At 39.3% G+C, this 15,048-nt stretch overlaps 3 protein-coding genes across 3 annotated transcripts; 1 reads left to right on the top strand and 2 right to left on the bottom strand.

Moving 5' to 3' along the window:
* Nucleotides 1–2,680, top strand: LOC134664979 (cytoplasmic tRNA 2-thiolation protein 1). Its single transcript, XM_063521734.1, has 4 exons — nt 1–147; nt 229–768; nt 1,511–1,715; nt 2,081–2,680. Exons 1-4 carry the CDS (start codon nt 100–102, stop codon nt 2,575–2,577), a joined length of 1,290 nt encoding a protein of 429 aa, XP_063377804.1. The 5' UTR covers nt 1–99; the 3' UTR covers nt 2,578–2,680.
* Nucleotides 2,600–9,242, bottom strand: LOC134664984 (mitochondrial E3 ubiquitin protein ligase 1). The gene is made up of 6 exons (XM_063521740.1): nt 9,002–9,242; nt 8,341–8,498; nt 7,884–8,041; nt 6,412–6,682; nt 4,772–4,979; nt 2,600–4,066 (listed from the first exon to the last, which is right to left on the bottom strand). The coding sequence occupies exons 1-6, from the start codon at nt 9,116–9,118 to the stop codon at nt 3,947–3,949; spliced, it is 1,032 nt and encodes a 343-aa protein (XP_063377810.1). The 5' UTR covers nt 9,119–9,242; the 3' UTR covers nt 2,600–3,946.
* Nucleotides 9,243–10,008: 766 nt separating this feature from the next.
* Nucleotides 10,009–14,188, bottom strand: LOC134664959 (large ribosomal subunit protein uL16). The gene is made up of 5 exons (XM_063521690.1): nt 14,074–14,188; nt 13,922–13,950; nt 13,535–13,840; nt 10,928–11,090; nt 10,009–10,205 (listed from the first exon to the last, which is right to left on the bottom strand). The coding sequence occupies exons 2-5, from the start codon at nt 13,942–13,944 to the stop codon at nt 10,038–10,040; spliced, it is 660 nt and encodes a 219-aa protein (XP_063377760.1). The 5' UTR covers nt 13,945–13,950; nt 14,074–14,188; the 3' UTR covers nt 10,009–10,037.
* Nucleotides 14,189–15,048: the final 860 nt, after the last annotated feature.

Raw genomic sequence — 15,048 nt, 5'->3', positions numbered from 1 at the left:
TCTATGCATTACATCTTTCACCAAATCGCCATACGGAGTAAACATTACGAAATTGAATTAAATAAAGCCTAGTCCCGAGAGTAAAGTAATATAATTACGATGCCCGTGGCTTGCAGGGCTGGTTGTGGCAAAAACGCTGTACTAAAGGTAAATTTCATTTTTTTTAGGTTATGTCTTACTCAGAGAATATTGTTTTTTACATATTTTGTTCATCGCATTTGTTTCCAGCGTCCAAAAACCGGTGATGTGCTGTGCAAAGAATGTTTCTATTGGGCCTTCGAGACAGAAATACACTACACAATCACAAAAGGCGAACTTTTTAACAGAGGAGATGCTGTTGCAATTGCTGCTTCTGGTGGCAAGGACTCCACAGTGCTCGCGCACGTGATGAAGACGCTCAACCAGCAGTACGACTACGGCTTGAACCTGATGCTGCTCTCTATAGACGAAGGTATAACTGGATACCGAGATGACAGCCTTGAAACAGTTAAACAGAACCGGGACGACTATGAAATGTCTTTAAAAATCTTATCATACAAAGATTTGTACGGGTGGACGATGGATGAAATAGTAGCACAAATTGGTAGGAAGAACAACTGTACATTTTGTGGAGTGTTCAGAAGGCAGGCGTTGGACCGGGGGGCGGCTATGCTTGGGGTGAAATGCATAGCGACGGGGCACAATGCTGATGATATTGCAGAGACAGTGCTCATGAATGTGCTGCGAGGAGACATAGCAAGATTAAAGAGGTGCACTGCTATATCAACTGTAAGTATTTAAAAACTTATGGTAAAAAAGCAATAAATCATTTTTTGTTTATCAATTGAATTAGTCTACGCTTTTTGTTGTATGCCTTGCTCAGTTGATATTGTACTTCTTAGCTGCCATTGATTAAATTGTAAGATACCTTTTAAACTACGTTTCTATGTATCCATGATACTAAAATAACAGTTTAATTGGGCAAAGCTGAAACCATTGATTGGGTAGTCTCTCTGTAAGCCGCGTCTCCATATTTCGCGGCAAGCTATCGGACATTGGCGCGCGCGGCAGCCGCGCGCAATGAACCATTCACTGTCGGTGTTTCGACGCGCGGCAAAGGAATGTTCGCGCGCAGTTGGGATGGGTGTGTATATATTTCAGTTGGCTCGCGCGGCAGCATACATGGGCTAATGAAAAGTGTCGTACTTTACTTAAATTATAGGGCACTAAACAGTTTCTATGGAACAGTAAATGTAGTGATTATAGCAACAGATCATTTTTTTATTTGGCTATACTTTGTTCCGAATAATTAATTTTTGTGATATAATGTGGTCGATCGTCGGATCGCCTGCCGCGCATAAGTTCTAAATGGTGTCGAAATTGGCTCGCGCGCCAAAATGCAGGTGTGCCGCGGTCAAACATTGCTCGCGCGGCCGCCGCGCGATATCGAGACGCGCCTTATTGAACACATTTGTTGAAATCATCCACACATGATTAAATATACAATTACAATCTCCATGTTTTGTTTCAGGGCAGTGAAGGCACAATCCCTCGTGTGAAGCCGCTCAAGTACACCTACGAGAAAGAGATAGTGATGTACGCACATTACAAGAAGCTGGTGTACTTCTCTACAGAATGTGTGTTCGCGCCCAACGCGTACCGCGGGCACGCGCGGGCGCTGCTCAAGGATATGGAGAAGATCAGACCCACTTGTATTATGGACATCATTTATTCAGGTACATATAATGATAACATTAAAACTTTACAAACCCTGAATTAGAATAGCTTTGCGACATTGAACTCCACTCCACTTAATAGTATTTATGATTATGTAGACCGCTCCTGGACGCTCTAAGCCCTGGCCTACTTTGCCTTTAGCCAAATCCGCCACTTTGTGAGACTCTGATTCTTAACCATTTGACCGCTGTAGACGCCAACTGATACACGCGGCTACAGACTAAAATCAACCTACAAGCATTCCGACAAGGTTTACGATGACGCGCCACGCACGCGTTCAAAGGGTTAAAGCAATCTAAATATTACATGTATTGTGTAAAAACCTATTGAATAACTTTCAACAACATTTTTTATAAATTTTCAGGTGAGACAATGGCAGTGAAAGAGGAAGTATCTCTCCCATCACAAAGGATATGTGTGCGGTGCAAATTCGTCTCCTCACAGGAAGTCTGCAAAGCCTGTGTACTCCTAGAGGGCTTAAACAAAGGCCTACCCAGGCTCGGCATTGGAAAAAGTTCTAAAGCCAAGAAAATGTTAGAAGAGTACAATGCCAAGCAACCTGGGAGTGAGCTGGACAAAGCTATCATAGATCTAAATGATGAATCCGTAAATACTAAAAGTAAAGGTAGATGTAAGAGTAAGGTAAAGAATAAGGAGAATTGTGGTAACTGTTCAGGAAAGTGTGCTAAAGAAACGAATGGGATGGAAAGTAATTCAAAGATAAACAGTCTACTTGAGCAATATGGCTTAGAGAACACGCAAAATGTACTGGTAAATGGTCATGATGAACAGATTCCGGATGAAGATGATGGTTGTTCTGGATCCTGTGGGAAATTAGGATCAATGCAAATAGGTTTTTAAAATCTATTAAATTATACACAAGTTAATATAAAACGTTTATTAATTTACGTACACACCCTATCAACTTAGCACAAAATACGCTCAGCTCTATTACAAACATAACCTAGAATTAGTTAACTATATTCATATATTGTACAATTCGGGGCGTACCTACAGTGAAGCCTTGAGTTATGTAAACAATATTTCATAAATAATACAAATCAGTTACATTCATCATAAAAATAAAAATATTTTATTGAACTATGACATAGTAACTGGCTAAGGTAAACTGTAAGGCTACGTTCACACGGCGACTATTCGATTCGATATTTTCTCGCATACGGTTTTATCGTATACGGGACGTCTGTTCACACGGCGCAAGATCCATTCGGTTTTTTTTTCGTATACGGTATTCCCGTATACGTGATAGTCGCTCACACGGCGTCTATTCGATGCAATTTAGCTGCCGCCACACCACCAGTCGTTGAGTGCACGCCGACATGGATCCCCGTATTTTATTTCTTATATGTTTATTTATTATTATTACCTGTTAAACAGACTCTGGCGCAGTGGTCGTCACGTGTTGAAGATCTTGTGGTCAAATAAAACTGATGTCTTCTGAATATCACGTTGTTTTATTTTAGTAATCGACAATATTAAATCATGTATAAACTTGTATAAATAAAATAGTAAAATAAAATAAAATTGGGCAGCTAGTGGGCGGAAGCCATATTTGCAAGAGATTTGCGCCCCCGTGCGCGTCTCGTATACGAGAAACCATTTGTCCGTGTGAACGACTCAACGTAAACGTAAGCGCCACTGAGTATCGCATTCGATAAAATCTTTTCGAGAATCTCGCGTTCCCGGTGGCAAGACCCTACGGTATACGGTAAAAAATATGTCTCGAATACGAGATTTTCTCGTATAGGCGCCGTGTGAACGATTTTCAGGTTGCCATACAAATTTTGCTGTCACTACGATATTCGATAAAATCTCGTGTACGGTATACGGGAAAAATTACGCCGTGTGAACGTAGCCTAACTCTATTTGGCTAATAAATAAGATAACTGTAGTTGTGGAAACAGCTTAAATAATAAATATTACTTAGGTAGACCAGCCAGCTAACCTAGTAAAATGACTCCTATGTAAGAAATGGCACGTTTTTACTTCAACTGTTGCCTACAGCACCAGTATTGCAGAGAGTGCACCAAATAAAAGCAATTAACGAGCGTCTAATTTTCACTATTGTCCAGAGGCTAATGATTAAAAACCATTATCACTGTCCTGTCACAATTAAGTCACTGTTTCAACTTTTCCTGTTGTCTCAACCTGTCCCGCTGTATCGATTCGCCCCGTTGTCTCAACCTGCCCCAGCTGTATCAATCAGCCCCTACGTGATGAAGGCCGGGGCGCGTGATTCTATCCGCTCCCGGCAGATCGGGCACTGCTCTGTGATGTTGTCTGAACAGTCCTCGCAGAGGCACACGTGGCCGCAGGGTAGCAGGATTATCTGTAGAGGGTGAAGTTTGATATTGAACCTTAATACAATGGCTTAAAGTCTATCTGTCAATAAACGGCACATGCGAGAGTTTTGCACTGTGTGATGTATGATGCTGATATTGCAAAGTTCTAATGAGGAGAAAGGAACGCAGATATGACTTTGTTTCTCTCTAACATATTAACTGTCAATGACGCTCGAGTGGACATAAAATAATGTGCTGTCCAAGCAGTGTCACCACGGTTAACTCATCATTTGTAAACCTTACTGCAACCACAGAATAAATAATAGTACTAAGTACAGAAGACTCACTCTCTAACAAAACGCGTCTGTTACGATCAGCACAGATATGGCCGCTAGGTGGCGACAGCGCCACGCGCGGCTTATGGCAAACCCCAAAATTGGGGCCGAACGGATGTACTTTTAGCTACCTGTAGCAAAGCGACGAAATCGCGGAGTGAGACACGCCTGCTGCAACGCCAAAAGACCTTCTAGCTAGTGGTCAATGTTGTTGTATATTACCTTCACTGATCACACTTTCTTCCTCAGGATTTTTAGCCTCATTTAATTCTTTAGGATTCTCAGCCTCTCGCTCCTTGACTTCCTTCTCGCGCGTCTTGTGCCGGCGGCGCAATATGTACTTGTGGCGACGCCGACTAGCACTGCTACTGTGTTAGAAACGTTAGAGCAATAGAGCACTAGCCGTAAAGTACACACCTCCTTAGGGTTCTCGGCGCACACCACGCAGAGCTGCGCCTCGCTGAGGTCGCGGTCGCGGGCGCGCGCGCGGCGCTCGCGGCGGCCGGCCGCGAGCTGCTTCTTCACCTCGCTCTCGCGCGCCTTGCGCCGCCGCCGCGACATGTACTTGTACGCGATGCGGGACCCCGCTAGCACTGCTACTGTGCCGAAGAGGACCACCAGTACTCTGGAAAAGGCATGTTAGTTATTAGTATATAAACTGTACATACTGCATTTATTTATAACATAGGTTTTAGGAAACTATCGCTTACATGAGTCCGGTGAACATTATAATTATAACGGCAACAGGAAGACAGCAACTAATAGAATGTCATAAATAACTACGACACGCCGAACTCTCAATCCATTTTGTCGTAAGTGCCTCATTAATATGTGTTCAATGTTTAAGCAATTAAAATGCTATTTGTGGTGTTGAAAGTATCGAAACATCGGAATTGAATGCAAACAGAATAATTTAACCTTTAGCTAAGCATTAGGTACCATTAATGTAATTTAGTTTTGTGTGTTGATTAAATCAGTCACACAATATTTGCTTAAACGGCACATTAAGTTTTTATTTATTTTTTCACGCTGTTTTAAGAAACAACACAAATTATTAAATATTACACTACAATTGCACTAGGTTGTAGGTTTGTGAAGGAAGTAAAAAGTACCTAATTCTTATACACAAGGCGAAACTCACTGAGTAGTGATGAACATATCGAACATTCATGCAGACCAATTAACAGACAGCCACCGGCAGCTCCCGATTCGATCGTAATAACTAATAAACTAAGTACACGTGAACTAAACATGTGCACCTCTTTTGCGAGTTGGTGACCTACTGATTAAGAAAACATTGGCTGTTTTCAGACAGTATTTCTTTTTTTTTTTTAATTAAAATTTAAAATATTAATTGCTAAAATTGAACTCTTAAAAATTTTCACCTATCGATACTACGGGAAAGAAAATATAAATTGTTGTAAATAGTATCATAGCGCACAAATAAAAGACGAATGTTTCCGCGTAATTACTACGAATGTGAACTAGGGTATCACTAAACGATTCGCACATGAGTTGTATCTATGACTGTCGTAGCGTGATTAGACAAAACGAACCAATTTTCCTGTATTATTACAGCGCTTATTAAGAACACCCAGAGCTATCATTAAAAAGTCACGTGAAGTCTACTAAGGTTTCTAGGACCATACTTTGTTGTAAAATATAATGCTAACGAACCTAATACCTACAGACGTTGTAAGATTGTAACATATAAAGGAAATATATTAGCTCCCCCACAGCGGTAAAGGGGCTCCTTATCGAGAGTGGTAATGGCTATTAAGCCCGATCAAGATTTATAGAGCTATTATCAACATTTACGACTTACCTAAGTCGTCGAGCTCGCCAATCTCTTTAGCAAACTTGACTTCGCAGATTTCGTAGCAGTTGTGAGGTACCATGGTAGACAATCTCTGGGCGGCTGTATCTTAAAGAATGCCCCCATCTCTCCAGTTCTCTCTTAGTTCCCTCACAGCAGTTATGAAGGAACCAGGAGCTCAGCATTTATTTCATGTATTGGAGTCCGATCAAGATTTCTAGAGCTATCGTTTACGACTTACCTTAGGAAATCTCTTGAGCTCGCCAATCTCTTGAGCAAACTTGACTTCGTAGCAGTTGTGAGGTACAATGGTAGGCCATCTCTCGGTGGCTGTATCTTCAATGCCCCTGGCGGACCACTAAGTTCCCCCACAGCAGTTATAAAGGAGCCGTCTCGAAGCATCTCCTCCATGGATTGGAGCCCGCGTTGCCTCACGCCGGAGAAGAAGCCCCACACGTGGTCGATGACGCCGGGGGACATGGGCTCGAACTTGTCGGAGATCACGTCCATGTCTGGAGAGATTTATGGTTTATGTTTAACTTAAATCATCTCAACTTTACAAGTTTTAGTTGCGTCCACTTTTACGATTTGTACAAACAACAACACTCTTAACTGCCCATCAGTGCACCTTATGCCTTTTGTAATAAGGTTTACGAACTGTTAGTAAACAGTGTGGGCGTGTGTAACAGTAATATATAAATGAATAATAAAAATATTTACGAAAATTGAGCTTTAGGGGTGCGGTGAACCTGTAGAGTTATACTCTTAATAGTACAAAATAGTGAGGATACTCCTAAACTATGCAGCTCGAAACGAAACATAGCATTTTACTAGTAATGCCAGGCAGTAGGTAGTTATAGTTCGTACCTTTGTAATAGAGCCCGGCTAATCCTATTGTCTATGACGATCATTAAGAGATACTCGTACTAAGTTATTACCGTATTTTGTTTTGACATGAATGGATAAATTGTTGACTTAAGATTAATTATTGCAAGACATTTTTTAATTTGTATGTATTAAATAATATTATGTAAATATGAATGACGATCATAATATAAATTCGTGTAGATTAGTCTAGCATAATTTATAATGTAATTTAATATTATGAGAATAAATATCTAAATCTAAATCTATTGTGAAGTAAAACCGCACGTGCTACTTACCTGCAAAAAAGGGTCATAATTATTCTATTTGGCACCTGAGCGCGGGCTAGTCCAACGCTCAAAAAACCAGTGTAGGTGCGCTCTCCGATTACGCGCCTTTGTTACATTTTAGACTGGTTCTGTAGTGTTCGACTTGCCGGCGCTCAGTGTAACCGAAGTACTTTACTTTTTATGCAGGTGGTTGTGGCAGGTGGCACGAGCGGTTTTACTGAACAATAGACAATAGGATTAGCTCGGGCTCTATTAGAAACCTACGAACTATAACCTAAGGTTTAGCCTTCTTCACACTAGGCGAGAACTGAGACACCAGTGCGCCGTTCTGCCATTTTCGTCACCAGGCATAGCATTCTCCTGCCAGCTATGCTGCGTCTCTCGCATTGGACTTAATCGTCATTTGCGGAAGTGCCTCACTTTTATGGACGCTGTTTAATCCATTATCTTACTGATGTTACAGGCCAATTAATGATGATGATGATGATGTGTCGTAACATCGCGCTCATTGTAAATGGTTCACAATGCAGTGACTGTGTAATCTCTGGCTATATCTTACCAAGTAACTCTGCCGCGAGCGCATCCACCACTTCAATGCTGAACTTGCCATTGCTCAGTACGAAGGGACAGGAGTTGCACACCTCATGGATGGTGCGCGTCTGGTCCGACCAGAAGCCGGCAGATGTGCGCGCTATCACATGCTCCTTTATCGTTAGCCTGTAACAAGTTCACAGTTAATAATAATGCTCAAGGCCTTCTATTAGGAACTTTAACCATAATATATAGCATATCTCGAATTTCGTAAATCCGATATCAATGACAATAAACTATTGTGTGCCCTAATGGCCCAAAATTTATGTGTATATTCAGTGCATTTTTACTATTTAAATAGATTTTTATGTGCATTTTTGCTATTTAAATAGATTTTTAAACACTTGAGAAATAAGTTTTGGATTAATTACAAAGTTAAAAGGACAAAATTAAACAAAAGAAAAAAGTTTAAACAATTGCTTCACCTTTGTACAACGCCAGTGACGGAGTTGTTGTAGTTGCTAACAATGGGGTTCCCGAGGGGCTTCACCAAGCCCCGGATCACCACATACGGGATGGTGTTGTTGGGGTACTTGCTGATTTCTCTGCTGAGCGATGAATCTATGTCCAGCACTGGTGCCGTCTGTAGGAATAATCATTTTTATAGACAGTTTCTGTAAACAAACTATTTTTTTAAATTTACATATAATTGAACAAGTTTAATTTTCCCTTTATTCCCTTACTAGCGTAAGACAAGGACAGTATGATTTTCTCTGTATATGTTTGAAATTAGCCAGACCTGAGTCAAACTATAGCAGCGGTCGGCAACCTTTTAGCAGCCAAGGGCCACATAGTAGTTAACGAAGATGACGCGGGCCGCACTTTGGTAATATTTGTGACTTTAGCAGACATTGTCGTTCGTCAGTATTACATACAAAATAGCCAGGGAGGCTCGCGGGCCGTAAGCGAGAGGTCGGCGGGCCGCAAGCGAGAGGTCGGCGGGCCGCGGGTTGCCGACCGCTGAACTATAGTATAGTAGTAATATAGTCAAATACAAATGAAACCCATAAGTTTTGTTATTGTTATGCAATGTTTATCTTCTGAAAAACAATTTTGAAGCTTGAAGTAAATAGAGATTCAAATTACCTGTAAAGCATTTAATATATGCTTGCATTTGCTCAACTGCTTCACACAGAAGCCGAGGATAAGCGAATCCAAACCAAGAATCACCGTCTCTCCGATCACCTCGGTGAAGAAATCCATGGTTGTAGATTATATTACGGCACTGTCAGACCAATTTTGATGATATCCGGCTAATAATATCTAAATTTTCCTTAAAATAAATTCCATTTTCACACGGAACTGAAAATCACAAAATCAGCTGTGATTTCTTTTGACAGATTGCGTTTCGTTTTTCCTACTATATTTTTAGGTTACGTTAAATACCTATTTTTTTGCAATAATGAAACGCTTCATCGATGTGATGATGAAGTCATGGTCATGCATGATCATGATTTTGGACATGATCGTGTCATTATCACGGAATAGACGAGAGAACTAGCCTCATAAAATGGTATATAATAATAAGATTAGCTAAGCTAGGTAGTTTGATCTATAAGTCTATAGGATCCAGACGTCTGGAAGCTGTTCATCAGTGGAGGTCAAAGGATACAAGATTAAATTAAATTAATGGGTGTTGTGCAGAATACTCCGCATACTCTTAAGCAACTATATAATCAATTCGAATATACAAGTTTGATTTGCTATCTTAATTTAAAGAAAATAAAGTTTAATTTAAAACGCGCATCCCCTAATGCTCTAGTCGAGTCATGATAAAACCTACCTTATTTGAAGGTATAAAAGTTCATTGCTACAATCTTGTGTCCGAGACTGGTTTTTGATGCAATAGTGACTTGATTGACTGAATTCAGACAGAGTAAGATAAGCAATTTAGGAGACGCCATGGTTCTATTAGGTTTCCTAACTTTATATACCTGCGGGCGCAGCACGGTTCCATTTTTATCGCCTATCACTATGCGCGTCCCTTTTGCACTTACATACGTGTTAGAACGTGACAGGCATGGTGACAAGCGATAAAAACGCGACCGTGCTACGCCGCCTGGTTGTAAGGTAGGATAAATAAAAGAGTGGTATAGTTTTTACAGTATATTATAGTCGGAGCTCAGACATTGTGCAACTCGACCTGCACCTTGCGCCAGGCGTCGAGCGGGCCGTGCTCGGGGCGGTACTTGACGTTGCAGCCGTCGTTGGCCAGCCGGTCGTCCGCGCGCAGCTTCTCGAACTCTTCCCGGTCGTACTTGGTGAATCCCCACCTCTTCGACACGTAGATCTGGAATTAAGATAGGAAACAGGTTATGTAGGTTTCTGCACGGCTACCATGAGTTGGCTTTAACACTAGGCCAGGAATAGCATGTTGGCCCACTGAAAATACTCCCTATAAAGCCAGCTGTGGCTATCAATTGTGTGAACAAAGCCAATTGTGCCCTAAAAGTCCTAAAACATAAGTTCGTTTATTAGCATTAGAAAAAAGTAAGCAATCTTTATGTCTTGTAATTGAAAAACACATTTTAAAAATAAATTACGGCAAGTATGTCACAATTATGAATCGAATACGATCATTTATATTCTTCTGCTTTCATAATAGTTACTGATTTTAAAAAGCGTTTTTCAATTAAAAGACATGTCAAGATCGCTTACGTTCTTTCAACTTCTTTCTAATGCTAAAAAAAACGAACTATAGGCCAAGTACAGCAGTTGCCTCACTGATAATACTCCCTAAGTCAGCTGTGGCTGCATGCTTGATAACCCAATTGTGTGAATAAAGCTAATTGTGCCCTAAAACTAGGAATCTGACAAAACAACCGTACCATGATTTGACACGACGTTTACGTTAGAGACTGCGCAAGCCATTTCTGTCACTAGAAAAGGGGGCAAAACATGTAGACGAAGTTGTACCCCCGTAGAAAATATTAATTTAGCGTCATTATCTACAAAAACATATGCATATCTTTCACTCAAACAACTCAAAAATCATGTAAGTGATGTGCATACCTTCTGGCGACCAGGGAACTTGAACTTGGCACGCCTGAGAGCCTCGATGACCTGCGCCTTCCAGCGGTCGCTGGAGCGCACGGACATGATGGGCTGTCCGATGCGCACGCGCGCTACGGTACCCTGCGGCTTGCCAAAGGCACCACGCATCCCAGTCTGGAGCCTGAAATTAGAACACAAAGCTATTAGTGTAGGTATTTTCAATTTACGAAAATGCATCAGAAACATGATGCCGCTCCTTGAGAAACATTGTGTCACTATACAAAATTAAGAACCATTCGAATAGTGACATTGTTCAATTTTTGAAAAGTTGAATTTTCAGGCACAAGTCATTTTGTATAGTGACACTATGTTTCTCAAGGAACGATTGTATAAATTGACCTTACCTAACTTAAGGATTCTGAACATAGATTATAGAATGTGTAATGAAACACCTAAGACTGAATATATGGCATATAAACATTGAATAATAGTACATTTCGATGCTAGTGCGGAAGGTATGTCATTACTTCACGAGTACCGAGATATCTTGCCACGAGCCGCAGGCGAGTGGCAAGACTCGGGACGAGTGAAGAATGACATTTCCGCACGTGTATCGAACGACGTTTTTTAATACAGTTGCGAAAAAATAAGAAAAACATTGTCAATCGTACACTAAACAAAAGTGGTAACAGTGACAGCTCGGTTAGACGTCGTCTTTAAGTATATTATATCTATGGGCGTTTGGCAGCTATTCCGTTCTATTCAGTCAACTTATTAAGAACGGAATTTTCAATATTGAATATTAAAAAACAAACGTGTTATAATGATGAAGAGGTAAGTAATTAAATATGAAATATGTAATATTTTTCGTATTCTTACATTAACGGTAGGTTTTTATGCTGATTACGACGTTTAAAGGAAACTAATATTAACACTCATCAATAAGTAGTCGTGAATTGGAACAAGTATAAATTTAAAAAAATTGGAAAGTAAAAAGCACTAGTTCGAGATAACCAACTTTCCGCACGTTAAACAGCTACGTAAAGTAGCACTTTTTGAGCAACTGTATTAAAAAATTATTTTTGGCTGTGTACCCAAAATTCCCAAAGTATTCTCTTGAATTTTAGATGGCAATTACAGTATTTAAATACAGAGCTACTTCCAACTTCAGAAGTACTTCCAACCTAATAAAACACAATGAAAATAATTATTTACTGCCCAAAAAAAAATTTATAAGCTTTATATACTTTAAACTATCTTAAATAGTGGACAACAGCAGTTTCATTGCTAAAGAGTGGTGAACTCGTCCTGACAGCCTCTGGGCAGTGTAGATCGCAGCATCGGTTTTCTGTGGCGCAGCAATATTAAGGAGATCACATTACATATTCTTTATAGATTTATTGTAGTTAGCTTTACTGAAAATCACAATGCCAAAGAACAAGGGCCAGAAAACCAAATCTTTCAAGTTGCATGAGACTAAAGTACAATAAAATTGTGGCTCTTTTAGTTCCTAAAACGAAATGGCATTTGTATTTGGGCAGAACATGAGACCTGTGCCTTTTCGAATTCCTCAAATGTAACTGACAGTGTCTATGTTAGGGTAGTGGAATGTGTAAGTGTATTACAAAGCATGCTATGAAGTAAGTTACTGATTTGCAATGACAAAAACAATCCTCATGAATTATTTACTAGTCATGTAATGACATTATTTACAAGCTAGTTCATAGGTGAATGTAGATAGTAAGAACAAAGGCAAATTCGAGGTAGGGTAGGATTAGTGAAATATTGCCCTATAATAAGAAATACATAAATAGCAAGTCATTATCTCATTATTTACGTCTAAAGTGAGTCTGAAACAATATAATTCAGTGTTTTTCCACAAAAAAAGTAATGCAAGTCATCATTCATTTGATTCATTGTTGAATTTTCATTTTTAGATTTCTGACATTTATATGTCATTATAAATTGAAATTATAATTAACATCTTAGTAAATTCATGTATGAAACAAAATAAACAAAATTTGACTACCAATTTCCTCTATTCAAGTGTTACTTTTTATTTACAGATATTTTTATTAATTAGTATAGAATGATTCTTCATGGAGGTATGGCTTATGCTGTAAAAACAACTGCTGGAAACCACTTTTAAGAAAGTTTACCCATCTCTTTACCCTTGAAGAAAATTAATAAACAGGACTTGGAATTGACATAGGATGGTAAGAAGAAAGTGAGCTATGCAGTCAATATTTACATTAAATTAGTCATAGGTCAAACTCATTCAATAATTTCACTCTGAAATGCATTTATAAAAATCTTAACTATTCATCTAATTAGTGAAATACCTAAATGATAATACCTACTGCAATCTTATAGCTCTAACTACATATACCTACTTAAGTAGACTTAATTTTAATATGTTTTGGACACATTTATGTATGGGGTTATTTGACATTGTTTAACTTAATGAATTACAAATATATTGCGAAACTGTCAACATATCACAATGAAGATGCTTCACTTTGATAACCACTTCCTAGGTACCAACTTAACGAGATGGATTTTTAAAACAATTTGTGTCCATAACATATAGAGAATAACGCATGTCACAAATAATGTTCAACATACCTATCAGCTCCAGCGCACGATAACATTTTGTTGATGCGGATGACATGGAAGGGATGCAGACGGATGCGGATGTGGAACTGATCCTTGCCGCAGTTCTTCACGAGGTACTTGTTGCAGCAAATACGGCCGGCTTCCAGCGCCTCCGAGCTCAGCTGCTCGTACTCGTCGGACACCAAGTGCACGCATAGCGGAAAGTCGTCCACCGGCGCCTTCTTCTTGCCCAAGTCGAAAATACGGATCTTGGGGTCAGGCACACCACGGCAGAACCGCGATTTTGGGTACGGTTTGTTTTTGCAGTAGCGGTAACTGGAAATAAATTACATTCAGTGTTAATTATGGTCGTGGGTGACAAGGAAAAGCACGAACTCGTAAACGTAAACTATTTACCATCTCGCGGGTCGGCGCCCCATTGTGATCTGAAATAAAACAAAAAACCAACTTAGTAATAATCACAGGTGATCACCGTTCAATGATTTGTAATATTATGAAGCACTTATTGGGATTTTAAGCGATTTTTATAGCAAGAAAAGAATATACACCTTCACAAAGTGACACCTTAACCTCGAAAGACAGAAAAGATAAACTTGACGTTTTAGTTAAAATGTTGCCATAGCAAACAAAATAATAATAATTTTTCGGCGTTTTTAAGTTGTGCTCGAACAGCAAAAATATTATTTCCAGAGACGTTTTTCGAAATTTTAACCATGTTTTAATCATTAGGAAATGTCTCAAAAACTTGATTCATTTATTTGACAGTATAAATAATAGCTGTATTTTAGTGTACTCCATTAAACAATACGTAGTGGTTATATCATAGACTTATAATATATAAAGACGGTGTCTCAGCGAGCTGTCACTGTTGCCACTTTTGTTTAGTGTACGATTAACAATGTGGCCCACGTTGCTGTAGCCATGTCGATAAAGTCATATCGATAAACTATCGACATTTCTTGCAATTTTAATTTTACTTCAAAGGCTTAACGATACCTAAAATGACCAAAAACGCTTTTATTCTTTATTGTGGTTATCAGATCACAATTTTATAGTCACGCCCCAGCAGGGAACCAAGGGAAAGTTCAGATATTTAATTAAAATACATAAATACCTCCTAAAATAGGTGTTCCGCAATAATTGAATTATATTATTATATTATAATATATTCATTATCCATTAGCATTTCAATTATGTTTATGTTTAACGAAGATATTGAAGCTTCAATTAATCGCTATTTCGTTCCGCTGTGTAGCGTTTATCGATATATAACATGATTAAAATCGACTTTTCACATCCCTAAAAGAGCACACATATACGCTTTTACGCACACATACACAGCCTGGGCGCATCAAGAAAGGCAACACTTGATTTGAAGTCCACCTTGTCAACAGTATGGTTGTCCTTTTTTGACAAACGGCATTTAAAAAGAGCGATGAGAGAGAAATGATACTAGTTGCTGCGTCGTGAAAGAGAACAGAAAACGTTGGGCCCTTGGGTTATATTCTCTTTGCAATAAGCTA

Source organism: Cydia fagiglandana, chromosome 6 (assembly GCF_963556715.1).
Source record: "Cydia fagiglandana chromosome 6, ilCydFagi1.1, whole genome shotgun sequence".
Lineage (NCBI taxonomy): Eukaryota > Metazoa > Arthropoda > Insecta > Lepidoptera > Tortricidae > Cydia > Cydia fagiglandana.
Note: the sequence above shows the minus strand (reverse complement) of the source record. Positions and strands in the feature narration are given on the sequence as shown.